General features: G+C 39.9%; 1 protein-coding gene and 1 non-coding gene across 3 annotated transcripts; one reads left to right on the top strand and one right to left on the bottom strand.

Moving 5' to 3' along the window:
* Positions 1 to 7,888: 7,888 nt before the first annotated feature.
* LOC141645209 (small nucleolar RNA R71) lies at positions 7,889 to 7,995 on the bottom strand. Its single transcript, XR_012544793.1, has one exon. It is a non-coding gene; the product is annotated as a small nucleolar RNA R71 (small nucleolar RNA).
* An 8,875-nt stretch (positions 7,996 to 16,870) lies between these two features.
* Positions 16,871 to 23,754, top strand: LOC141642900 (uncharacterized). Of its 2 annotated transcripts, none has more exons than XM_074451889.1 (7): positions 16,871 to 17,089; positions 18,542 to 18,786; positions 19,209 to 19,348; positions 20,095 to 20,188; positions 21,066 to 21,611; positions 22,449 to 22,786; positions 23,209 to 23,754. In XM_074451889.1, exons 2-7 carry the CDS (start codon positions 18,627 to 18,629, stop codon positions 23,365 to 23,367), a joined length of 1,437 nt encoding a protein of 478 aa, XP_074307990.1. In that variant the 5' UTR covers positions 16,871 to 17,089; positions 18,542 to 18,626; the 3' UTR covers positions 23,368 to 23,754. The 2 variants fall into 2 exon arrangements, with proteins under 2 accessions (XP_074307990.1, XP_074307989.1); XM_074451888.1 differs by having other exon boundaries at positions 16,871 to 17,124.
* The last annotated feature ends 1,730 nt before the right edge of the window (positions 23,755 to 25,484 follow it).

Raw genomic sequence — 25,484 nt, 5'->3', positions numbered from 1 at the left:
TAATGCTCCATCGCCGTCGTGTACCCCGAGAACGACCGGATGTTCCCGGCCTCCTATTATGATTCGAAATAAAGCTATCTTTAGTTTTGAATAAATTTGAAAGAAATTTGAACAAAAATAGAAAAGGATAGGTAATGAGTTAGGGAATTCCTATTTACCAAGCTCTTCACCGTCCTGTAGGACAAGTGACCCTCGGCAGCCCACACAAGGTGCCTACTCTCCCAGGTCTCGGCCCACGCAGGAGCACCTCTCAGCTGACGACCTCCTCGTCCGAGGTGGGCCCGTCTCGGAATCTCCTCCTCCTCAGCAGCCTCCTCCTCGGGAACCTCGTCCGCAGCAGCCATCACCGCAGCGGTGAAAGCCTGCTCTAGCGCCTCCTCAACAACAGCGGCGTCTATGTCCATGGGATCTCTCCCAGAAGTAGAAGCAGCGTCACCTGCAAACATTAAAGCAAATTCAGGCCGCGTCCCATGACGACAAGCCTTTGTTAAGAAAATTTCGAGCCTTCAGGGCCCGGGAATTCCCCATTTCTGGCCATCCTTGGCCATATTCCCACCAATTCAATCACTCATGTGATGAGTTGAGTCAAGTCAAGACAAAGTCAAAGCCTAGTCTCGGGTTCGAGTCGAAAATTCGGCAGCATTTCGCTATAATGGCGGTTATGCCCTAAAAAGTATCCTGAAAAAGTTGTCACAAACCAAAATTTCAAGATGGTAGAAAGTTTACCCATTATCCAAGGGTCCCAAATATCAAGTTTCATCACAAATGGGCAATCCTAAGGCCATTTTCGAAGCACTTTACGATCTAGCTGTGAAACCGTCTCAAAATTCACTCAAGGGCTCAAAACTCGATGAAAATTCGAAGTAAATACATGGTTATGTTCCTAACATTACCTATTATCCATTCCTAGCATCAATTTGGCAAGACAAATCCATTTGGGGGAAAAGCCCCAAATTTTCGATCAAAAGGGTCGAAAACCCTAATGTTCGCGGCTCAAAATTCAACAAATGTGGAAGATTAATGCAAGATTAAAGCACATACCTCGATTAGTCATATTTTAAGCAAGCTTTTGAATCCAACCTTGGCGGAAATGGTGAAGATTTGAGAGAGAAATTGCGAAAATTGTGTTTCGAAATAAATGAACATAAACCTTCTGATTTCGCGTTTTTACGCAGAATTGCTGAATTGGGGAAAAGACGCAGCAGGTGCTGCGCCTCTTCCAAGAGACGCAGATCTTGCTGCGCCTCTTCCTTTTGTTCCCTCCATATGGATTTTCAAAAATCCGTTATGAGTTCGTTATTCGTGGGCCCATCTTTGGTGCGCCTCTTCCTCGATGACATTTTATCATTTTGGTCCGTTTCGACGATTTCCTTTCGTTCCGGCCCGCGTTTTATCCAGCGCGACAGTATTTTGCAGTATCGTCCAAATTCATTTATGTCCAGCGCAGTAGTATTTTGCAGTACTGCTCATTCAAGACTTTCTTTCTACGACGATCAAGATGTTCCTGGTCGTCTGTCCCCAGCGCAGTAGTATTTTGCAGTACTGCTTACTCAAGGTTTCCCTACGACGATCAAGATGTTCCTAGTCGTCGACATATTCTCCAACCCAGAGTTCGCTTGAGACCAACGCAAGCAGATTCAACCCTCCAAATTTCGCCAGAGTTCGCTTGAGACCGACGCAAGCGGATCCCCAGCAGTTTCTACCGACGTCCTGCTGTTTTCAATATATCTCTTGTTTCCCGCGAAGTTCGATCAAAGTCTCAGGTATGTTCTCTTCTTATGGCTGGCGAGCTTCCTTACGTAGTCTAATGGACTTTAAACGACCCTCCCCGATAGTCGACAGACTCTAAAATGTTCCCGACGACAGGTCCTTGGCTCAGACCCCTTGAGCCGCCTCGCGTCGCCATAGTCGTCAGGTTGTAATCTTTGATTGACCTAATGGCTATACTTTGACTTTCGCCTTGTCCAAGCCTCAGTCAAAGTGGGGGCTCTGTAGACACCTCGTTTCTGCACCTCTCGCAAACCACCCGGTGATGATTGGGCCGCATGTTTGATTCGCGGAACGATTTGTGACAGTTCGTAAGATTATCGTCAAGTGATTGCTCAAATATAAATGTCAACCTCTTAAATGTCATCTACGTGCCGATACGGTCGTTTTGGCAGTAATTAGAGTACATTCGGAGTCCGGGTCAAAAACCGTCTCCATTTTTCGATAATGTTAAATCCCGAGTCGAATGTTCGGAATGTTAGGATATTTCTATTCCATATTCCTCAAATTTTATCTTTTGGCAAATAATATCCCGTAATATTCAAAAGATAATCGAATTATTTCCGTCCTACCATAACTCAAACGCGGAAATCTTTCTTAAGCAGGAGGAAACCTCCTGGGAATAGACGCAGCAGGCATTGCGCCTCTTCCAAGAGACGCGATGGTCGCTGCGCCTCTTCCCAGGCCCTTCTCTCGCATGATTTACGTATCTTTTTTATATCTTTCCGAGATTCACTTCCAAAGAGTCTCCGAAACCCTATTCTTTCACGTGATTAGTATAAATAGGAGCTTTCGTTCCTCATATTTCTCACGCGAGTGTCCGCCCTTCTCTTCTCCCTTTGCATTCTAGACTTCGTTCTTACTAATTGGCGCCTACGTGCTTGGACTTCCGACCACGTAAGCTCGGATCTTTCCGGGTACTAGCCTCTCCGTTGCATGACCGACCAATTTGACCACTACACTCAATCAATCTAATTAATCAACTAATAATCGTATTATCACCTTCTGACTTGTTCGTATTTCTTTGTTTTATTCTTTTTTATTCTTTTTTATCAAATCATCCGTTTTAGCGGTATTTTCGACGTAAATCGCCTATTCCGTTGTAATTAATGTAATTTTCATTATTGCAATTCATAATTATTGTATTTCTTTCATTGTTTGTATGTTTCCGCATGTAAATGAACCTTAAATCTCAACTTCGACATCAATTGTATGCTAATTACGTGTCAACCGACTTAGTCTAATTCTCACATGTTAGGATTAATCTATGGATGTTGCATTGCATGCATATAGCCGACGGTATATCAAGTACGAATAAACTTCCCTAATCATTAGTAGAGGCCGCTATCGAGGCGGGCGGGATTAGGTGTTCGATCAAAAGAGCTTCCTAATACGTACCCTCACCCCTTACTCCAGATCTCCGTGAGCACCCGTGTTCATTGGCATCCACGAGAGTCATTCTAGACATAGAATGCTAAGGGTAACGATTGCTTAGTGTTCATGTCACTACTTTGTGTCTTGACATGACACGAGGTATTCGAACGGTTCCAATTTCCCATAAAAATTGGTGGCGACTCCATACAAAATGCAAACGCTTGTTTTCGAGCCCCTTCACCAAGCGCCCCCGTGGGCGGCCCGCTGTCCACAATGAGTTGAGATCAAAACAAGCAAGCAAATAAACCATGAAAGCATATTAATTTAAGCATGAATCATTCCCCATGTTGGTTTCCCTAATTACCCATTAACCCTAGCTATGGAACTACTCACTCATTATCATGTTGAACATGCTAGCAAGGTTGTCAATCATACCAACAAAGTGAAACATGATGAACAAATGAAAGTAATTAGCAATAATTAAAAAGGGATTAAGAGAATTATACCTACTAATGATTCCAATAATAAAGCAAAGAATAATAGAAGTACTTGATGCTTGATTGAGAGGTTGTCAATCTCCCAATAATAACCCAAATAATCTTCAATTACCCAAAATAAAGGATGAACAAAAGAGAGATTAAGGAAATAAAACTTGTATTAAAACTTGATTAATTGTTGATTACAAAACTAAAGAGAGATTTGATTGATATTAACTACTCTAAGAATTGATAAGAAGAACATACTCTTCTAATTAGACTAATGGGGTATTTATAGTGAAAATTATGTGGGTGCATTAGGGTTAACTAAGGGCTTAAATGACGATTAAGTCCCTACTTAGGGAAACGCCGGTATTTTCTGAAGGAAAGGCATCTTTCTTGAAGCTTGAAGAAACGGATTTGCGCTGTCTTGGAATCCGTGCGTCTTAGGCACGGGACGGCCGGATTCAGGAGTCTCTGCCTGGGCGTCTTTGAGAGAAGACGGGCGTCTTCTAGGTCTTCTTGCCCGGGCGTCTTTGGTAGAAGACGCACGGATTGTGGTCCTGGGGACGGGCGTCTTCAAGGGAAGACGGGCGGATTCTTCGCTCAGGCCGTGTTTCTTCTTCTTTTCTTCCCTTTTCTTCATAAAATCCTTGGGGATTTCCTTGGGGATGCAAGGATCTTTCCTCATCATTGCCCAACTACTATAATATGTACAAAGGCCTTCTAATCTTGTCTCTCCTTGATGCTTGGTCATTGAATTCAATCAATTTAGTCTCATTTTGCCATGAAAATGCAAGATTTGCACTCCTTTCCTACCAAGGACACAAAACCCCAAAGAATATGCAAAACAAAGGACTAAAGACAATAAATGACCCAAATATGCACTAAAAAGCATGGGAACAAGACTAATTCGGGGACTAAATGTGCGCTAATTATGGTCACATCAACTTCTCATTAAGCTTTGTGTTGGATGTTACTCAACAATATAGAGAGGATTTGGCGGTTCCGTCGTCGCCGTATTTTCCTGCTTATGCGCAGGGGCGAGGTCCGCCTCCTATGGTGACAGGGAGATTTCCATTGTCGCCGTATATTATTGATGAAATATAGAGAATAATTCGATGCGGTGGAGCAGTCGATTATGATATGGCTAACATAATTGTGGCACAACTTCTCTATCTTGACGTTGTTGATCCTACCAAGGTTTGTTTGTCGTATGTTTCCTATGGAGTTTCCAATTAGTTCCAACTATGGGTTTGCCAATGTAAATATGTTAATGTAGTCAGTTATATCTCCCAATTATATCTTGTAAGCCAATTTTGTCACCATAAAACCATATGGTTATGGTGTTCTTACCATAGTAGCTGCAAGAAAAGGGCCACAACTGAACTCCTCGCGTTTGATGATTTCGCATAATTTGAGGCAGGGGAAACCGATCGTGGTTTTGGGGTTGATGACGAATGTCGCTTTTACCATTAAAATACTCACTTCATTCTCTCATAAAAGCGTGAAAGGAGTGCTCTCAAGCCTCACTCTCATAAAAGCGTGAAAGGACGATGTGCTCTCAAGCCTCATGACATTTTGCTCTAGAAAACATTTCATCTGAAGTTTGGTGTACCACAATTATTCTCGAATAAGTCTGCAACTTGTTAATTCCTTAAGCCGATATCCGTACCGTAAACTTAAGAAACATCACGCTGGTGGAGTTCTTCACTTCTTTACAGGTGATTAGTGAGTTCAGATTCGTTACATTCTATTTCTAGTACATATCTGTGCAGGCTCTGTAATAGTTTCGATTGAACTGATTCATGCGACACATTGGGCCAAGACTCAGAAGCAAATCAACGTACATAACAGAAAAAAATACGACAATACCATCAGACGATCTCCAACTCTAACAAATATCGATCACTAACTACACATTAAAGTGTGTAGCCCTGCCAGGTTACCCATTGCAACAGGTAACCCACACCGCCAGTGGGGGACCGCAGCCTTGCCCACCAAATCCCCGCTCATGGCAACGAACGATACCAGCTCCTTAATGTGCACATCCCCTGATGCGTGTCATTTATATGATGTTTTACATCTCTTTTTACACGCATTTCAGAGCTTCATTGTGCTATTTATGCCCATATTTCTCTATTTTCCTCTACTTTCGTGCTTTTGTACTTTATTGCAGAAATGTGGAGAATTTAGCGGGAAATCAAGCCGAATCCGTCCCCGAGTAAGCTGCATTGCAAATGACGTAAAGGAACCGCTTAAGGAACAAGCTTGGTGCGCAAACCAAGGCCCGAAAGACGAATCCACGAGTTTAAAGAAGTCAAGTAGCAGCTAATCCGGTCGATCGACTAGCATCTTTGGTCGATCGACCACCTATCGGATCCCAGAAGCTACTGTTATTCGAGGAGCAGCGATCGATCGACCAGCCTGAGTAGTCGATCGACCAGACTTCGACTCCAGACGAGATTTAGAAAGCCCGTGAAGTTTTAGGTTTTGGAATAAGTTGTTGCGTTGTTATTCCTATATAACGTAGCATAAACATATCTAGCTGGGATCAGAGATTACAAAAAGTTTTTATTTTAAGTTTCTCATCATAATAATTTAGCTTATTTCGCAATTAGGGTTTGATATATCGACTTTTGCATCGGATCTTTCAGTTCTTAATCTTAATCTTCCTCTGAATTCTCGGTATTCATTCTGCCCTATTTCCGTTTATTGCTTTTATTAGTATAGAATTGATAGTTAGCGTTCCCCAAAGCCAATTATCGCTTCATTATTATTGTTATTTACATCAAACATGAATTCCATAATTGTCATTAGTCTTATTGTTGTTTTTACATTCACCATGAGTAGCTAAATAGCTTGTGCTAGGATGTAGGCGATTTATGGCTAGGCGGCATTAGATTAGACACGGACTGAACCCGCGTGTCAGTCGATCGACTGACATAGTTGGTCGATCGACTGACCTTGTAAGGTTACCTTCGTTTTAATTGTTTTTAATCTTGTATCTAACGAGTTGAATGCATGCGACCAGTTAGATACCTCTTTTGTGACTGACCCATTAGACCGAAAGGTAGGGTAGGTTATGTGACCGTCAATTAATTCGACTAAACTGTGCTAAGATCGAAAGATAGGTATAGTTTAGACCATTAGTCGCTTTTCAGGACGAAAGTCAGTATTAGTGACATTAGGGACCTATAGCGAGATCGAGAGATGCTATCTGTTAGGAGTGGACCGAGAGGACCTCTTATTTCCCGCCTTACTTGTGTTTAATTCAGACCGACCTAGTTTGCTGCCGCCGAAGCTGTAATGACCCGAACATCCTAGTACCCTTCTTTTATCTGTTTAATCCGTATCTTTAGCTTATTTTCTTCTTATTGTTATTAGTTATAGACCAATTCAACCGACCCCCATAATAGTTACCTTAGATCGATCATAGAACAACTAGAATTTACAATCGCCTCCTTGTGGATCGACCCTGTTACCACTAGCCTAGGTTAGTCTTAATAGGAGTTTATAAATTTTATCTTTGGTACTCACAACGACGGGTATCAAATTTTGGCGCGAATTCGTTGGGGAGGCAATAGTCCTAATTTTAGTTGTCTTTATTTTTAGTCTTTCTTAGTTTAAGGAACATCCGTTCCTTAAACTATTCTTATATTTTGTTGTAGTTTCCTCTTATGCGCGCAGTCTCGGGGTGGTCCATTCGCCGTTTGATCCAGAGATTGAGAGATCTTTGCACGTTAAGAGGAGGTTATTTCAAGAACAACAGCTGGAAGAGCCCAGTTCTCATTCTAGCTTTTACGAGAACGAGCTGTTCGAGGAGAATCCACCCTCTTCACCCGTTTCTACATCTTGATTGAGACAGTTACTTCTCAGAATTTTCGGTCATGGCCGAGGAAGCGAGTATAGCTAGTTTTTCGAGCCGACGGCCGCGAACTTATACAAAGGGTTCGAACTACGGGGGGAGGCCGAAAGTTCGAACCAAAGCCCGCCTACATCACTATGGTAGAGAGAAATCAGTTCGGGGGAGCTGCAAATGAAGATGCAGCTAAACATATGGAGACCTTCATTGACTACTGCTGCTCCATTCCCCCACCAGCTGGCGTGACCCAGGACCAGATCAAGGAGACTATGTTTATCTTCTCCCTTCGCGATGCTGCAAGGGAATGGTATAGAGATCTGGACCGAGCTGCTTTGGAGATCACTGACTGGAATACATTGGCATTGGCGTTCTACAAGAAGTACTTTTTCTCGCTTCAAGGACGATCGCCATTAGAGCTCGGATCACGGGCTTTAAACAAGGGCCGGATGAAAATTTCCATGAGGCATGGGTCCGATTCAAGAAGTTGGTGCGAACCATACCGCACCATGGGTTTGCTAAATGGAGTTTGTGCAATCATTTCTACAATGGGTTGTACGATGATCAGAGGGCCATTTTGGATGCGCCCAATGGGAGATTTGTTGAAAATTTAGGAGCAACCAAGGGGTGGAAGATCATTGACGATCTAGCTACCCACAAGGCCGAGTATGGGAATTCGAGAGGGAACCGGAGGAGAGCTGCTGAATCCTCCTCTGTTCTTTGCACTTGAGGCTCTTACCGCGAGATTCGACAAGTATGAGCTAGGGGGAGCATCTAAAGGTGGGATGTACCAAGTCAATCTTTGTGCGGGACGGCCCCTTCGTCTCGTGAAAGGTGTGGAGTTGAGGGCCATGTCTCGAAAAACGCCTAGTCCTTTTGAATCATGTCCGCCTTTCAACACTATAGGCAGACAAACACCTACTACGAGCCACCACATCCGAACCTGAGTTGGAGGAGCCAGAATGTCCAAAACCCCACTCAACCTCCGCCACAGCAGCAGCCATATGTGCCTCCTCATCAAAAGCAACAACAGTATCAGAAGCCTCCTTATGTGCCGCAACAACAACAATCTCAAAATTCTGAGTTTGCAGAGCTTAAGAATCTGTTGCTAAAGGAGTCCCAAGCAAGAGAGGCCGGGATGAAGCTATTAGAGAGCCAAATTGCTCAATTGGCCAGTAAGAATAACACTCGAGCTCCCGGGCACTTACCCACTCAACCCGAACAAAAGGAGACCCTAAATGCCATCACATTGAGGAGCGGGTCCACCCTTGACGGTCCTGCTATGGTTGAGGATCTTTGTTGGGAAAGATAAGCCGTAAAAACAAGCAAAGAGAAAGCCTCAACGAACAATTCAAAGAAAAAGGCGTCTGCCAGGAATCTCAGTCGATCGACTGATATCCCTAGTCGATCGACTGAGTTACGAGTTACAGGAGCTTCTGGAACTGTGCATTCCAGTCGATCGACTGAGGAAGGTGGTCGATCGACCACTTTCACTGCTGATATTGAAGAGTCTCGTCCTTTAATGCCAAATAATTTACGAGACCACTTGTTTCGGGTACCACAGTCCGAAGATTTTAGGGGCAGACCGAGTCTTGATGGGTCGATCCCGACTCAAGTTCGATCCAATGACGGTCAATGGGTCTCATCTGAGACGGTCTGAGGAAGGATCTAGCTTCAACAAAGAGAAGGTGACGGACTTTCAGCCAAAGTCCAAGGACGCCGGCGCGCGCGAATTAGAAGAGAGGGCTAAGGTGCTCCTTACAGCCCCATATCCGGAGAGACTCGTGCCGACCAAAGAACAGGTATCTTTCAATAAGTTTGAGAAAGTTATCCGTAGTCTTAATGTGCAAGTCCCCTTCCTCGAGTTAGTTAACCAAGTACCCGCTTACACCAAATTTATGAAGCAATTGTTGTCAAAAAAGCGGTTACTTGAAACAGTGCACACTGTTGCACTCACAAAGGAGTCTTGTTCTTATCTGTCTCACACTGCGCCCCTTAAGCTAGAGGATCCGGGCAGCTTTTCTGTCCCTTGCAAAGTAGGTACCTTCTCAATTGAGAAGGCATTGTGTGACTTAGGGGCCAGTATAAGTGTCATGCCCTTGAGTTTAGCTAGGAGACTCAAGTTGACCCGGTTTGCTATCACATAAATGACAGTTCAGATGGCTGACCGATCTGCGGTCGAGCCTATAGGAGTCCTAGAGGACATACCCGTCCAGATAGGGAAGTTTTTCTTCCCTGTTGACTTTGTTGTCATTGACATGCCTGAGGATGACCATATTCCCATCATTTTGGGTAGGCCGTTTCTGCACACTGCTGGTGCAGTTATTGACGTCGGTTTAGGAACCTTGACCTTCAAGGTTGGGAAACATTCTATCGTTTTTGCCCAACCTGCTAAAAAGAAGGATGCCATGTGGCCTGTCACCTGTAACACGGTCTCTGAAAAGAGATCGTACTTTGTGCTTCCTGAACCGACCGTCCCTATTACTACTGCTGTATTAACCCCTCCGCCCCAGATTGGGAGCAAAAAGGAGGAAGACTTTGTTGTTTTAGATAATGCAGAGCTGGTTTGGGAAGGAAGAGCATTTGGATGCTCCAGCTGCGACAGAGCCTATCGTTTCGAGAGGAGGTCTTGGATGCCTAAGTTATGGGACTGACGAGGAAGTGGAAGATGAGCCCGTCAAGGTGAAATGGGCAGATTTGGAGTCCGACGATTCCGAGGGAGCCCTTAATTGGGGAGACGACGAAGCTGATCAGCTGAACTCTCCGACTGTTGAAGCTGAGAAAGGTGCAACTGATGAGATGAGCACCATTGAGGCTACCTCTAGTAGCCAGAAGCCGATGAAGTGGGCCATCCCTTGGTCCTTCTTGATCAACTATTAGTTGATCAAAATTTCGTTACAAACTTCATTTTATTGCTTTCGAACTATTTTTATTGCTTTTGTGTGCGCGAAAACTTCGCTTTTATTTTGTTTGCTTAGGATTTTTAAGTACTTTAGACTTCGTTCTGGGTTTTGCGCAATTTTGGGCGCGTACTATTGTGTATTTGCAGGTATTTAGAGTTTATTAGCTCGAATCATTGAGCAATTACGAAGAAATAAGACGTATGCAAAGACGATGAATTGATCGATCGATTGGCCATCATGGTCGATCGACCGACTTGCGAGTGTTTACTGAGAGCTCGTTCACGCCCACCTGGTCGATCGATCGGGTTAAGTGGTCGATCGACCATCACGCTGCGCTATGTTCATTCACGACCTCTCCCCTGCTGCGTTTGGTCGATATGCGGATCTAAGGGAGTTTTCTACTCCACTTTATTTTCCGTCGAATTGTCTATTTCTTCTTTTGTCTCATTTATGCACAATTTTTACGTCCCAAAATTGTTTTTTCTTGGTCTTATGCGTGGTGTTTTTCTGTCTTTCGGGCACTCTTATTGGTAGCATGTTGCTCTTGAAACCTCCTAGCTCACGCCGGTTTGGGAGGTTTCCTTTTTTCGCGCTTAAAGTCTTGTGAGTTCCCAAATCTTTACTTTATGTCATTATGTTTTTATTTCCCTTTTTCTCGCAAACTCCCGTTTTCCATTTTTCTTCATTACATGATTTTGCACAATGGGGACATTGTGTGATTTGGTTTGGGGAAGGGTTTTGCGTCGCATATCATTGTTTTGCATTCACGTTTACATTTTGTTTTGCATTGTTTTTTTTAATATTCGCTATATACAGGAAAATTCAAAAAAAAAAAAAAAAAATTGAATAATTTCAAAAATTTCCATAAAATGCACGTTTATTTTAGCATATAGGTCGAGTCGGAACGGTAGTATTTCTATGATGATTTAGCATTTGCACCTGTTTTGCCTAAGCCTTGCTTGACTTACATGTTATTAGTAGAATCATAAGTGCATATCTACGAGTTTTCGTTAATTTACTCGCTGAGCCTGAGACTTGACTTTTATAATTGGCAAGCTACATCATATATTCTGAGTTTTTAGAGCTTAAAACTGGTGACATTCATAACCAGTTCATCTAGGAATGTGAGTAGTACTCCTTATGAGGCATGTTTCCTTAATTTGCATAATTATGAATTTGATCTACTTAATACCTGTATGCATTCGGTTTGTGGTTAGTTGACACATGTGGTAGAGGTTTCCTTTTCTCATTTTACCCATAAGCTTCACTATGCCAAAAATATCTTTTTTTGTCCTACTTACTACATCCTACATTTAGCTTTGTCCTTTGTCAAGCTAGTAGCTTTGTGTCCTTGGGATTGTTACTCAATTTTTGGTGGTATATGCTCTATTGAGATGTTGTTGGGAAATGAAAAGAAGGAAAGAAAGAAAAAGAAAATAAAAATGAAAAAATGATTCGAAAAAGAAATGGAAAAAGAGGTCTCAGTCTTGTTTAAGCGATCGATCGATCGCCAAATATGGTCGATCGATCGAGATTCGTGAAAAAAAAATCAATTCGCATACTTTATCCTTATCTTTTGGCGATTTTTGCTCCCATGTTTCATTTATATCCTATGGGGAGTTTGTTGATTTATTAGTTTGGAGATTGTGAGTTTTGTGCTTGCTATAGCACCGTTTCGTTCGATTATGAGCAAGAAGTTGGATGTTGACCTTTGGTTCCGTTTTGGTACTAGCTTGATCACCTGTACCTCCACTTTACCATAATATGTTTTGCCTCTTCTTACCCATACCTCACATTTCCATAATTATACCTCGGCATGTGTCAATGGTCATCTGTTTGGTTGGAATGCATATGTACGGTCGTAGAGGTCGTCTTCATAATCTATTCTTTGGCATGTTTTCATAGGTCGTAGTTAGGTGAGGGTCATTACAATATTAATTCTTTCTATCTTACAAATATATCACCTGTTCTTATGAGAGATTTGAGCGACCCGTGAGAGTCCAATTTGATAAGTCTCTATAGTCAACGGTTCAGCAGTTTTTGACGACTTTATAATTCGTTTGCATGATTCATATTACTAGTTGATTGTTGGTTGTGCATTAAATTGGTTTAGGCCTTACAGTTTGCATTTCGCTCTGAGTTTGAACTCGTTCCATTAGGTCAATAGATCGAGTCTAGTTCTTGCTTGGGGACAAGCAAGGTTTGGTTTGGGGAGATTTGATGCGTGTCATTTATATGATGTTTTACATCTCTTTTTACACGCATTTTGAGCTTCATTGTGCTATTTATGCCCATATTTCTCTATTTTCCTCTACTTTCGTGCTTTTGTACTTTATTGCAGAAATGTGGAGAATTTAGCGGGAAATCAAGCCGAATCCGTCCCCGAGTAAGCTGCATTGCAAATGACGTAAAGGAACCGCTTAAGGAACAAGCTTGGTGCGCAAACCAAGGCCCGAAAGACGAATCCACGAGTTTAAAGAAGTCAAGTAGCAGCTAATCCGGTCGATCGACTAGCATCTTTGGTCGATCGACCACCTATCGGATCCCGAAGCTCATTCTTTCGAGGAGCGATCGATCGACCGGCTGAGTAGTCGATCGACCAGACTTCGACTCCAGACGAGATTTAGAAAGCCCGTGAAGTTTTAGGTTTTGGAATAAGTTGTTGCGTTGTTATTCCTATATAACGTAGCATAAACATATCTAGCTGGGATCAGAGATTACAAAAAGTTTTTATTTTAAGTTTCTCATCATAATAATTTAGCTTATTTCGCAATTAGGGTTTGATATATCGACTTTTGCATCGGATCTTTCAGTTCTTAATCTTAATCTTCCTCTGAATTCTCGGTATTCATTCTGCCCTATTTCCGTTTATTGCTTTTATTAGTATAGAATTGATAGTTAGCGTTCCCCAAAGCCAATTATCGCTTCATTATTATTGTTATTTACATCAAACATGAATTCCATAATTGTCATTAGTCTTATTGTTGTTTTTACATTCACCATGAGTAGCTAAATAGCTTGTGCTAGGATGTAGGCGATTTATGGCTAGGCGGCATTAGATTAGACATTTGATCTGAACCAGCGTGTCGATCGATCGATCGACATAGTTGGTCGATCGATCGACCTTGTAAGGTTACCTTCGTTTTAATTGTTTTTAATCTTGTATCTAACGAGTTGAATGCATGCGACCAGTTAGATACCTCTTTTGTGACTGACCCATTAGACCGAAAGGTAGGGTAGGTTATGTGACCGTCAATTAATTCGACTAAACTGTGCTAAGATCGAAAGATAGGTATAGTTTAGACCATTAGTCGCTTTTCAGGACGAAAGTCAGTATTAGTGACATTAGGGACCTATAGCGAGATCGAGAGATGCTATCTGTTAGGAGTGGACCGAGAGGACCTCTTATTTCCCGCCTTACTTGTGTTTAATTCAGACCGACCTAGTTTGCTGCCGCCGAAGCTGTAATGACCCGAACATCCTAGTACCCTTCTTTTATCTGTTTAATCCGTATCTTTAGCTTATTTTCTTCTTATTGTTATTAGTTATAGACCAATTCAACCGACCCCCATAATAGTTACCTTAGACTGATCATAGAACAACTAGAATTTACAACTGCCTCCTTGTGGATCGACCCTGTTACCACTAGCCTAGGTTAGTCTTAATAGGAGTTTATAAATTTTATCTTTGGTACTCACAGCGACGGGTATCATCCCCCTTGTGACGAGAGCCACAGGGGGCGAACATGGGTATGGAACCATCTTCCGACATAGTTCCACAACAATCATCTAACCAACAATACCAACCAACCAATCTCCAACAATTCCAACCAATAAGGAACACATACCAACAATCAACCATAAACAATCAATTAATTATAAAGCCAACTGAGTAGGGAAACCCTACCTTTTTGTAAGACCATAGAACGCATCCATTATCACGTCACGCAGACTCCTTATCGTATCCTACAACAACAATTGTATCCTATCACTAAGATATTCAAGGACTACTGCAGAAAAGATAATCAATCATAAACTCACCTTGAAGAACAACCGATGTCGGTGACGGCGACAACCCCGACTCGATGATCTCATGCGTAGACTGTCTACCTCCCGGGTTTAGATCATGGTAAGACGATAGATGGGTAGTGAGAGATGAAAGGTTAGAGAGAGAGAGAGAGAGTACTAGTTAGGAAATGACGGAATGATAGAATGAAATGTTATAGGTTACAACCTCCGCGTAATATAAACTATCACGCTGTGAAGCACGTACTCGCTCGAGTAAGCATCTACTCCACCGAATTAACCGCATTCGGTCGAGTTAACCTTACTCGGCCGAGTGACCGCTACTTGCCGAGTTTCAGGTCTGGTCTTCGACTATATGTATCCCCCTTGTCCCATCTCTCACTAGGGTCTTCCAAGGTCAAAGGGTTGGTCAACGAGCTCCTAAAACAGCGGGTATTACAGAATATCTATCAATATCACCTTAAGGTCGATAGACAACAACACATTTTTCTTCCAAATTGATTTGTTGTGTCGTGCAAACTCACTTAGGTCGATCGACATTGTGTAGGTAGTCGATCGACATACATAGGGTGTCAATAGACAAGCCTACATGGTCAATAGACAAGAGCTTGAAATCCTCCAAAATATTGTCACTATGTCGTTGAAACTTGCCGAAGTCGATTGACATTGGGTGGGAGTCAATAAACAATGCGTAGGGCATCAATAGACAAAGTGTACTTGTGAATAGACCGAGAGCAAAAAATCTTCATTTCTTGCTCCCTAAAGCTCGTCTAAGTTCCTCTAAGTTTCCCTTTGATTCCATTACCAAACAGATTTGGCTTGTAAATGCATAAATGAGTCTCAAACCTGCAAGAGACATGGAACACACCCAAAGTAGCAAATACGGGAGGAAATAAAGTGAAATAATCAAATAAGCTCAAGGAAATGCGTGCCAAATATGTAAATAAACGCATCCCAAAGGCACACATCAATCACAGCCAGAACCCATCTAGAAACAGACGCATGATCTGCTGCGCCTCTTTAAGAGGACGCAGATCATACTGCGCTTGTTCTTGGTTGGGTTCTACCTCTGATCTTGTTCCTGTTCTAGTGTAGCTGTACTTAGGCTCTATTAATCAACTACCGGCGTATTATCGTAATATCACTCATTTTGGTCACATATTTTATTCTCTATTTTATTCTTTTTTTAATTCCGTATTTGGCATTCATATGATGTACATTCGACATGTATCTTGTAATTCACGCTTTTATCTCGTTTTGTATATGTAATCCACTTATAATCTACCTAAATTCACTTTGACCCCTTTATTGCTTGTCTAAATCACCGACTTAGTTAATGTTCACATGCTAGGTTTAACCTGATAGATGTTGCATTCATGCATATAATCAATAAAATCGATGTAAATGACAATGTCAATCATTAGTAGAGGTCGCTATCGAGACGGGCGGGATTAGGTGTTCGATTAAAGAACTTGCTAATACGTACCCCCACCCCTTACTTGGAATCTTTGTGAACATCCGTGTTCATTGGTATTACGAGAGTCATTCTAGACATAGAACGCTAAGGGTAACGATTTTTTTAGTGTTCATGTCACTTTATGTCTTGACATGACATGAAGTATTCGAACGGTTTCCAAATTTCCACAATAATTTGGTGGTGACTCCTCAGATGCAGACTTGTTCAAACCTTTCACCGATTTCTAAGCCTTTCAAATCGGTTACGAACCTATGACGTACTTCTTTGCGAAGTTCCGTGGGAAGATGTGTCGTCGCAATCACGCGGGTGGCGTGGTCGACACCTACCACCGCCACTCATCAAGTCAACATCATTGCCCATCTGCCATTCAACGACCACCATCACCACCACTACGAGGACCTCTAGGTAGCCGCCCAGAGACTTTCCTCTTTTCATCGCAGCCCAAAACCATCCATCAGATAAGGAACCATCATTCCGATGGTGTTGGGAGGGTTTTTAGCGATTAGGGTCGTGGTTTCGAATGGATAAAAATGGGTGAATGGAGGAGGATCGTGACAGCCACGTTGGACGTCGGCGAGGACGAGGGTAGTGTCGTTGACAAGTGGGTGATGGTGTTGTGATTATTTCTAATCTAATTCAATTCAATAATAACAAAAATGTGATAAATGATTGATAATGATTAATGAGTAGGCAGATGAAATAAAATGGAGGTTTGGTAATGGCAAGTCTACTGTGTTTATGATTGAGAGTAGAGAAATTAGACAGTTATTCATATATTACTCTCTTTTCTGACCTCCTCTCATTCCATTCATTCATGAATTCATCAAAAAAGAGCGGATGTCAAGTGTGAACATGTAACCAAGGTAGTAACCAGTAGAAAGACAACACGCGTGAATATACTAAGATGGTTAAATTGAAGATGAAATCCCAACCGTTGACCATAATCTCTCTCCTCTACTTCTCTTTCTTTTCTACCAAAAAAAGTCAAGACTACTCAACTCTACACAACAAACTACAAAACCCAACCCCAACCTCCTCCTCTTCTTCTTCTTCTTCTTCTTTTTCTTCTTCTCGTCTTCTCTCTTTTTCTACTATATTCTCCTTAATATTAATTTCAATTTTCTTTAAATTAACCCCTCTCTCTCTCTCTCTCTCTCTCTCTCTCTCTCTCTCTCTCTCTTAATTAATCACCGAGTATAATTAATGTAAGTATATCTAATCACTTTTTCCCTAACCCAAGGTAATTATTACTTACTTGCTTAATTCTTTCATTATTATCACCTTTAATTCTACTTCTGAATCATTTTCTGCTCTAACTTAAATTTTGTTGCTTATTATTATTATGCTTGCATAAATCCCACATAAATTGGGTTTTTCTTTTGTTGGGGTTTTTACTTTTCGCGTGTTAAATAAGTTTTTGGCTGTGAAAGGTTTAATTTTTAAGTCAAACTCTTCATGTATGTGATTAAGTCAGCAAATAAAATCAGAAACTGGATTTGATTTTTCTATTCTTTTTTTTTTTTTTAGTTGGTTTGACTCGGTATCGCTTGTTTTTTTTTTTTTTTTTTTTTTTTAGTATTGAAGGTTCGTAGTTGAGAGTTTGCAATCAATCGCCAGTTGATGTAGTGGATTTAGTTCCCTTTATTGCTTACCGGAATTCGGTTTTGTGTTTAAGTCTCTATGATTATGACTTTAATGCTTATCATAGGAGTTCAACATACAGCCAAGTCGATGAATTGTATCGTCTTTGAGGGTTTGATAAATAGCATATTGAGTACAAGTAACTAGTTTTGAGGTTCAAATCTAAATTGACCCAACAACTTGCTTACTTAATCCATGAGGATATGACTCAAGATACTTGTTGATTTATCATTTGTAGTTTCGCTATTGAAAATGATCTAACTTGTTAACAAATCTGCACATGTGTTCGCTCGTATCTTCATATGTCTATATCTACTTTTGTCGATTGCCAAACAAGACTCTGGTTTTTGTGTCTGCTTACTACCTTATTAGATAGGTTGCTTACTTGAGCAAGGCTTTTTCATAAAATCCATGGTGGAACATGAGGATATGATGCTAGGGAGTTTAAAGTCATGTACTGATAGAGGGAAGGCTGTTCTTTGGGATCCTATCCAATGGTTTCATATGTAGGTTACATACTTACATGTTTATGAAGAATTGTAGATACAGATTCATTCTGTCTTTTCACATGTGTTTTATTACAAGCTTGTTGACCAAGTCAACATTTTTAGTAATATAGTAGTTGTAGCCTAGAAAGGTCGTCGGGAATTCCAATTTACTTTAGTAATATAGTAGTTGCAGCAAATTCCTTAACACCTTAGTAGCTAAGATACGCAATTTTATGCATGGAAGTTTACAATGTTTTGCATGTATGGCCGTAAAGTGATTGATAAGTGTTCTAACTTCAAATATACTTTAGTTCTTAAATCACTTTCATTATTGATATTGATATGAATCTTTAGAGGAATTTAGTTTTATGATTTCAGTTGGATGAATGTATCTTAGAAAACCCTTCCAATATCCTTTAACTTCCTTCAAATATTTATTCAAAAGTTCCTCAAATCTTCTAGCAAATTGGATTTACTTGTGTACCAAATGTCTACAATCACTTACAATTTTGATGGTCTTTTCCTTAGTCTGCTGCTGCTGATCATATCTCTGCATATGCTGCCATTCCTGGCTCATGTTTCTGGCTATATATTTTGGTGAAAATTACAAGCAATGCCATCAGTAAGAATGAAGAAGGCAAGTATGTGTTGCATCAAAGACAAAAGTTGTCTACGTGTTTGTCACAAGTCAAATACTATATCAAAAAGGTCTCAGGTCAAGATTTCTCAGCTAGCTTCTGAAGATGGCTCTTATTGTCAGAACTGCCAGGAAGGTATTAACCTCAAAAGGGTATTCACAACCATTTCCATACTACCATGTAACCAGGATTATATACATCTAATAAGAAATTGAGATTTGAAGGATACTAAAAAAAGAAGGAAAAAAAATGTAGCCTTAGAATTTTATGCTGTTAAATTTATTTATTTTTCTGTCTTTTTAGATTGACATCTGTGTTTCTGACAGAATCATTGCTCTATATAATCTTCTGTCTCATTTGCTTTACCTAGACGTTTTCCTCTTTGGGAGCTATTACATTAATGTGAACATGAGAATGAATCTTGACTATGAGGCTATGATCGAGAAGTTTCATTTTAAAAATATACTGGAAATGGATTAACAGTTCTTTTATTTCTCTTAAACTACTTTTACACGTACTTGGAAGGGTTTTCTGACTTTAATTGTTGTACGGTGCAGAATCCTCGAGCAGTGAATCAAATATCCAAGACCCTGTAGCTGTGGGAGTTACTAAATCTGATGAATTTTTTAGTGGTGAAGACATCCAATTTAAGCAGCCACCAAGACTGCTTGATGATTCTGCATTGGTGGAAAGAATGGTAATATTGTCGATTTAACTTTTCATTTTTCTCATTCTTTATGAGACATGATATATTTGTCTAGGCAGTTTAGGCTGTTATCTTTTCTTCAATAATGCAAGAAGTCGTAACAGGGAAAATGTGCAAAGTTGACTGCTTCTTGCTCTTCGAACTAAAATAACAATATTACCCCATTGAGTCAAAGGCTTCCTTCCATCTATGTCAAACTAAGGGGGGCATGGGTCATATGTTGATTTAGTAAATTTGTCCGACCAGAATGGCCCAAGCCAAGTAGAGCTCACCTGAACCATAACCAAAGTAGCCCAAATCCGAGATGATCCAAAGCAATCTAAACTTGATCAACTTAAAAAAAAGCATCCGTAAATATGACCCGAAATGATTTGAATGACCCGACCATGACCACCCTATCCCACCCCGTAATGATCTAATGTAAAGGTGCCGAAATGGCCTGACACTGATGACCTTTTTGCCATGTCTATTCAATGTACGTAACCTTACCATGAAAACATATACTCCATAGATGATTTATGATGCCTCCCTTTTTGAAAATTTCGTCAAGAAATTGCAGTGGTTGACTACCATTTTTAGTATGTTACTATATAAGAAACAAAGACACTTTAGTGAATCATTTTACTTTTTCTATCATGTTCAAGAGGCAAAAAATAGTCTCTGACTTTATGGAAACGATGCAACCCTCTTCTTGCTCTTCATATTTCTTATTTTAACAGTAAATAATTCATTTGCAGGAATTACCTCCAGTCTCATCTACTAAACTGGAGACAATTTTTTCACCCACTTTGAGTCAGATGGATGGTCATAATTTTCCAAATTCTTGTAATGGTATGAATCTAACCCCTGCCTGCCTCTGTTATTAGTGCTTACTTTAGGAATTCCCTAGATGGGTTGTGCTTTCTCGACCTAATTAAGAGGGAGATTTTTGTCCAATGATCAATGAATGGTAAGTGGATGTAGTAATCTTATCTAACAATATTGTTTCTCAAAGAGAATGATCATTGAGAATTAATTTGAGCTTGAAAAGATATGGGTGCTTCTTTGGGGCTTTAGTGCTAATTTCAGTCTTTGAGGTCAAAGCTTGCTTTATACGGTCAACTGTTCCATGAGATACGGTTGCTAGTTGCTCTATTTTGTGGTTAATATAACATGCATATTCACAAAGTATTTTAGGATTGTGTACTCAAGTCTTTTAGCCCTCATTTTATACCTGCAGATGCTTTTGAGTTTTCCTTGGTATATTTCTTGATTAATTATTCAGTGAGCCTCGAAAGGCTGCAATAAACACCCCCTCCCCGTTCCGCCTATATCAAGGCAAGGGGTAAGGTGAACAAAGCTTCACCCCTATGTTTAAAACAAAGAGAGACTGGGGAGAATTAGCTGATATGACCTATGACACTTACAAACATAGATTTAACAAAGCGTAATCTAGTTGGTCTCCTTTCACTTCCATGACTATTATATGGTTAACAAGGCCACCTCATACTGCACGCTGCTTTCTTTTGCATTTATTTATTTACTTATATACAATGCTTGTCATGAATGGAATTTTGTTGATTCCGTCTTCCTTACATGTAAACTGCATCTGTATTTTCTCTCCTGCAATTCTTCCTTCCCCCCTCTTCCTTATTTTATCATTTCTACTCCTTACGACACGCTCAATGTGCAATTTGATCAAGTGGTCAACTATTCTTCTTTTGCACAGGAGTTGATTTTGCTTCAGATCCATTTCATTTGAGCTCAACAGATGAGAGTGATGGTAATAGTGGAAGCTCATCTGACTATCAAAGCTGCAACATATCAGATTTCTATGTTTCAGACATGATTTTTGAAGGTTCAGCGTTTGATGGGAGTTTCCTGTGTGATGGTATTGCTGAGACCCTATTACTTCCTGAACATGGTACGACAGAATCCAACATCTTGTTTGATGTTTCTGAACGTCACCTTATGCTACCGTCACTTGACGATTCTGTGGAAACGAGTGAAAAGCTTGATTCACAATCATCAGACGAAGGAAGGGCGGAATGTGATGACTCAAGTTTTTTGTTAGCTATACATCAGATTCGCCCCGGTGATCAAGATATGTTTCTGGGATCTTCTATGGACTCGGATGAAGCAGAGTATTTCGATCCGCATTCATTTATAAGAAATTTGCCTGACCTTTCTGAAGTTGTGCCCAGTGGACGGCCAACTATCTTACCGAAGGAATCACGGGAAAGGAAGCCTGTTACTTTAGTACTTGATTTAGATGGTGAGTTATTTATTTTTTGTTTTATTTATCTGGTACATATTGGTGTCAATGCCTACATGGTTTTATTTTCCTTACTATTTGAATGCCCGAGGGTATAATGGCTGACATGCATGAGCTGTTATTGTGGAGTTGCTAATGCCTGTTGACCACATCTTTCCGTAAGTTTGATTGGTAAAAGAACCTAAATTTTGAAATTAGGAATTATGTTTAAATTTAAAGGAAATGTTCACTTTCAATACAAAATAGTAAAGCGAAAAGATTTTGCTGGTATGTTGAATCAAATTCATAGCTGTTCATGTTATTTATGTTTTTTTTTTTGGGTCGGACAAATGTACCATGCACCTAATATCATTATTGCTGTTGACCAGCATTTGTCCACATTTTTATTGTTTCTAAGTAGGAAAAGTTGCATATTAATGAATCAAGAAAATTACAAGTATATTTCACGAGATAGGTAAGTACAATTTCTAATGGTTATTTTGTAATCGTAATAGGCATTTTCATAGAGGTCCCTGTGTATCATATTTCCATTTGATGATTTTAAGTTCGAAAAAAAACCACTTTCTATTTATGCTATGGAGTAGAGGAAGTCAAGAAAACTAATCAATAATGCCATCAAATCATCTTAGTCATAGGTGCTTTTATCCTCTGCAACAAAGTCAAAGGAGAAGCATATTGGGGTTATCTTTGATGAACACCATGTGCTGGATGTTATAAGACTTATAACATTGGTCGGGTTGTAAATGAGGATTGCAAGCTGGCATGTCTTACCTTAGCGTACATTGGTTAAGCTTAAGCTGATAGTCCTATATGTAACTTCTTTTTCCCACAATGCAGAAACACTTGTGCACAGTACCCTGGAACACTGTGAAAGTTCGGATTTTACCTTCACTGTATTCTTTAACATGAAAGAGCATATTGTATATGTCAAAGAAAGGCCTCACCTTCGGACATTCTTGAAGCGAGTTGCAGAAATGTTTGAAGTTGTTGTCTTTACTGCCAGTCAAAGCATCTATGCTGAACAACTATTGGACATACTGGATTCTGATGGGAAGCTTATTTCTGGTAGAGCGTATCGCGAGTCATGCATTTTTTCTGAAGGCACTTATACAAAAGACTTGACTGTGTTAGGTCTTGATCTTGCTAAGGTTCTAATTATTGATAATTCCCCTCAGGTACAGATTCACCCATTTCCCTCCTTGAATATAATCATCTTGGATTAAATCCTGCTTATCTGCCCTCTTTCTGCATGAACTTATTAGTCTGCTGTTCCCTATTCTTCATTATTCTAAACCTCCCGTGGAAAACTAAAACTTTCATATGGTAAGCGGTTTGTTTAGTCTTATATGCAGGGGTATCTTATTGTGTTTGATGCACATTAATTGTTACTTGTGTCGGATAATGGGTTATATTATCACAAGTTCAGGTGTCAGCTATCGCTGTCATCTGAAAGATAGGACTTTAACAAGTAAAAATAGATAGTTTTAGTCAAATTATGCAGGAGAAGTCTAACAGATCTAGGACAGGAAACATATTGTCGCCAAAGTTTTCAAGAATGGTGCAAGTTATTCTTACTTTAATTTTGTTGCTCTGCCAGGTTTTCAGGTTACAAGTCAATAATGGGATTCCAATAAAGAGCTGGTTTGATGACCCCTTAGACAATGAACTAATCTCTTTGATCCCTTTCTTGGAGACTTTAGTTGATGCTGATGATGTGCGTCCTCTCATTGCCAAGAGATTTGGTAACAAGGAATAAAGTCCCTTGTTCTCTCTTTTAATCTAGAGTTCATCACTGGTTAACTCTTTCATCACCCATTTTTGCAAAAAAGCAAGCAACTACTGAGATGGTCCATTCTTCATTTATCTTACCTGATATAATTTATAGAATAATTAGCTTTTCTGCTTGAGCTAGATTTACTGTCTGTCATCTTCATCTACTTATCCTGGCTAACATCTCATGGGTATCCTATATGCCAAAGGTAGTTCCAGGAACATCCTTTAATTCTCCTGTACAGTTAAAGATGCTATTATTTTGCGTGAATTTGTATATAATCTTCAGTGTTGTCAGTGACTGTGATCCTACAAATATTTGTTATAGACTGATAGACATGCTTACATATAATATATCAGCTTTCTTTTGAAATTTTACGAGATTTTATTTTGATCTAAAATGATAGTGTTACACATATTAATTTCTTAACATATAGTATCCAATGAGAATGGGTCTTGATGATAGAAACTTAAAAATTTCTTGTCTTATGGAGTAGTTTTTTTTTTTGGCTATGCATAGGTTCTGGTGAACAATGCACCAGACTCCGCTCCAATGTCCAAACTCTTTTCCTCCAAAAACTAAGTGAGAAATCAAATAGGTTAAAAAAAAAAAAAAAGAGAGAGATTGGAATATATTGGAGAATATAAGAGGAATAATGAAGCCCTCCACCTCCCAGCCCTTCAAAAAAGAGAAAAAAAAAAAGAAAAGAGGAAGAGAATGTAAAAAGAAAAACGGTACTGGAGTGAATTGAGAGGAACTAACAAGGAGAAACAACAAAAATTGAAGAAAAAGTTAACAGACTACTAGAGAGGATCAATGCGAGGTCTGTGAGAGTGAGGGATATATGTCTGTCTATGCTAAAGCATCCCCTACCCCAAGAGGAAACAAGAAGTTCAGAGAACACCGAAACAATGTGGCAAGATGCATTGAAGAATAATTTTTTGTTCTTTCCATGTCACCCATGTAAATTTCTGGCTTATGTATTCTGTTATATTTTATTTTCTCTGATTTGCTTCTCTGGTGAATTCTATTTATGAGAGAGCCCCTTAAGCCCTTCTTTCAAAGGGTAAGATATCTGGTACTACATATTTCATATGTGTGAAACTGTAGAAGTCTTTTTCTTTAATCTAATATGCTCAAAGATTTTTCAGATGCGTCTCCCAGGCAATGTTTTGGAAGGATTTTGTCTTTATACTCTGTACAATGGGATCAATATCTATCTTAATTATTTGGTGGCTAACAAAGGCAGGTGGACTTATTTATTATAGTGCTATATTTGTAATGTATAGATTAGAGCATTGGGTTAGATGACACTCGGGTGAGGGCCCAAATAATGCTTGTCTGGCATTGTAAATATGAGTGAGATCAGATTTCCATGTTCAAATTGCAATGCCCCCACGAAAGTACGTCCTTAAGTCAGATTTACGTTGTCACAGATCGTTTTGACCCTGAGTGATATTTTACTTGGCACTCCGTGTACCTAGTAGATGTTGACTCTCATGTGCTTGCCTATAAATGCTCATGGCTTTATGTGGCTTTAACACCATGAAAGCATTGTTTAATTGGAGGCACTCATAGCTTTTATCCTTCCCGAGGCTATTAAAAGGACTTTGTTCATTTCTGAAGTCTTACTTGTAAAGTTAGCTGCCTTTGTTAGGGCGAATATGAGGTATTATTATTCCTTGGTAAGGTAAGAGAAAGGCATATATTTTACAGTTGGACCGTTTATATTAAATCTTTTTTAGTATTATGAGTACGTCACGTCTCTAGGATGCAATCATGCAAGAAGTCTGCTCTGTAGGTCTGGACTCTGGTGCTGTAAAAGAATGCAACTAGTACTCGGTACTTTCCTATTTCTGATTTCTGACTGCAGTACATTGGATATAGTAGATGTTTATTTAAGCGATATGCTGTGTGCATGCTTCATTAATCTTTGTTGTTGTCTTCACTAACTATACCATACATATGATGGGATGGTACATGTGGAAAGCTTAGCCAATATAATACTATTTGTGTAGAATGGATATTAGAAGCCAAGTACCTGCTGTCTTAAAATTTAAGTTGGTACAGTGTAGTTTTTAAATTTGATATCTTTTGCATGG

The sequence above is a fragment of the Silene latifolia genome, chromosome 2, assembly GCF_048544455.1.
Source record: "Silene latifolia isolate original U9 population chromosome 2, ASM4854445v1, whole genome shotgun sequence".
NCBI classification, from domain to species: Eukaryota; Viridiplantae; Streptophyta; class Magnoliopsida; order Caryophyllales; family Caryophyllaceae; genus Silene; species Silene latifolia.
Note: the sequence above shows the minus strand (reverse complement) of the source record. Positions and strands in the feature narration are given on the sequence as shown.

Coding starts and splice junctions, on each gene's coding strand:
- LOC141642900 (XM_074451889.1), top strand. CDS start 18,627: ATGCCATCAGTAAGAATGAAGAAGGCAAGTATGTGTTGCATCAAAGAC. Junction 21,612..22,448: donor TTTAGTACTTGATTTAGATG/GTGAGTTATTTA, acceptor CCCACAATGCAG/AAACACTTGTGCACAGTACC. Junction 22,787..23,208: donor TTATTGATAATTCCCCTCAG/GTACAGATTCAC, acceptor TTGCTCTGCCAG/GTTTTCAGGTTACAAGTCAA.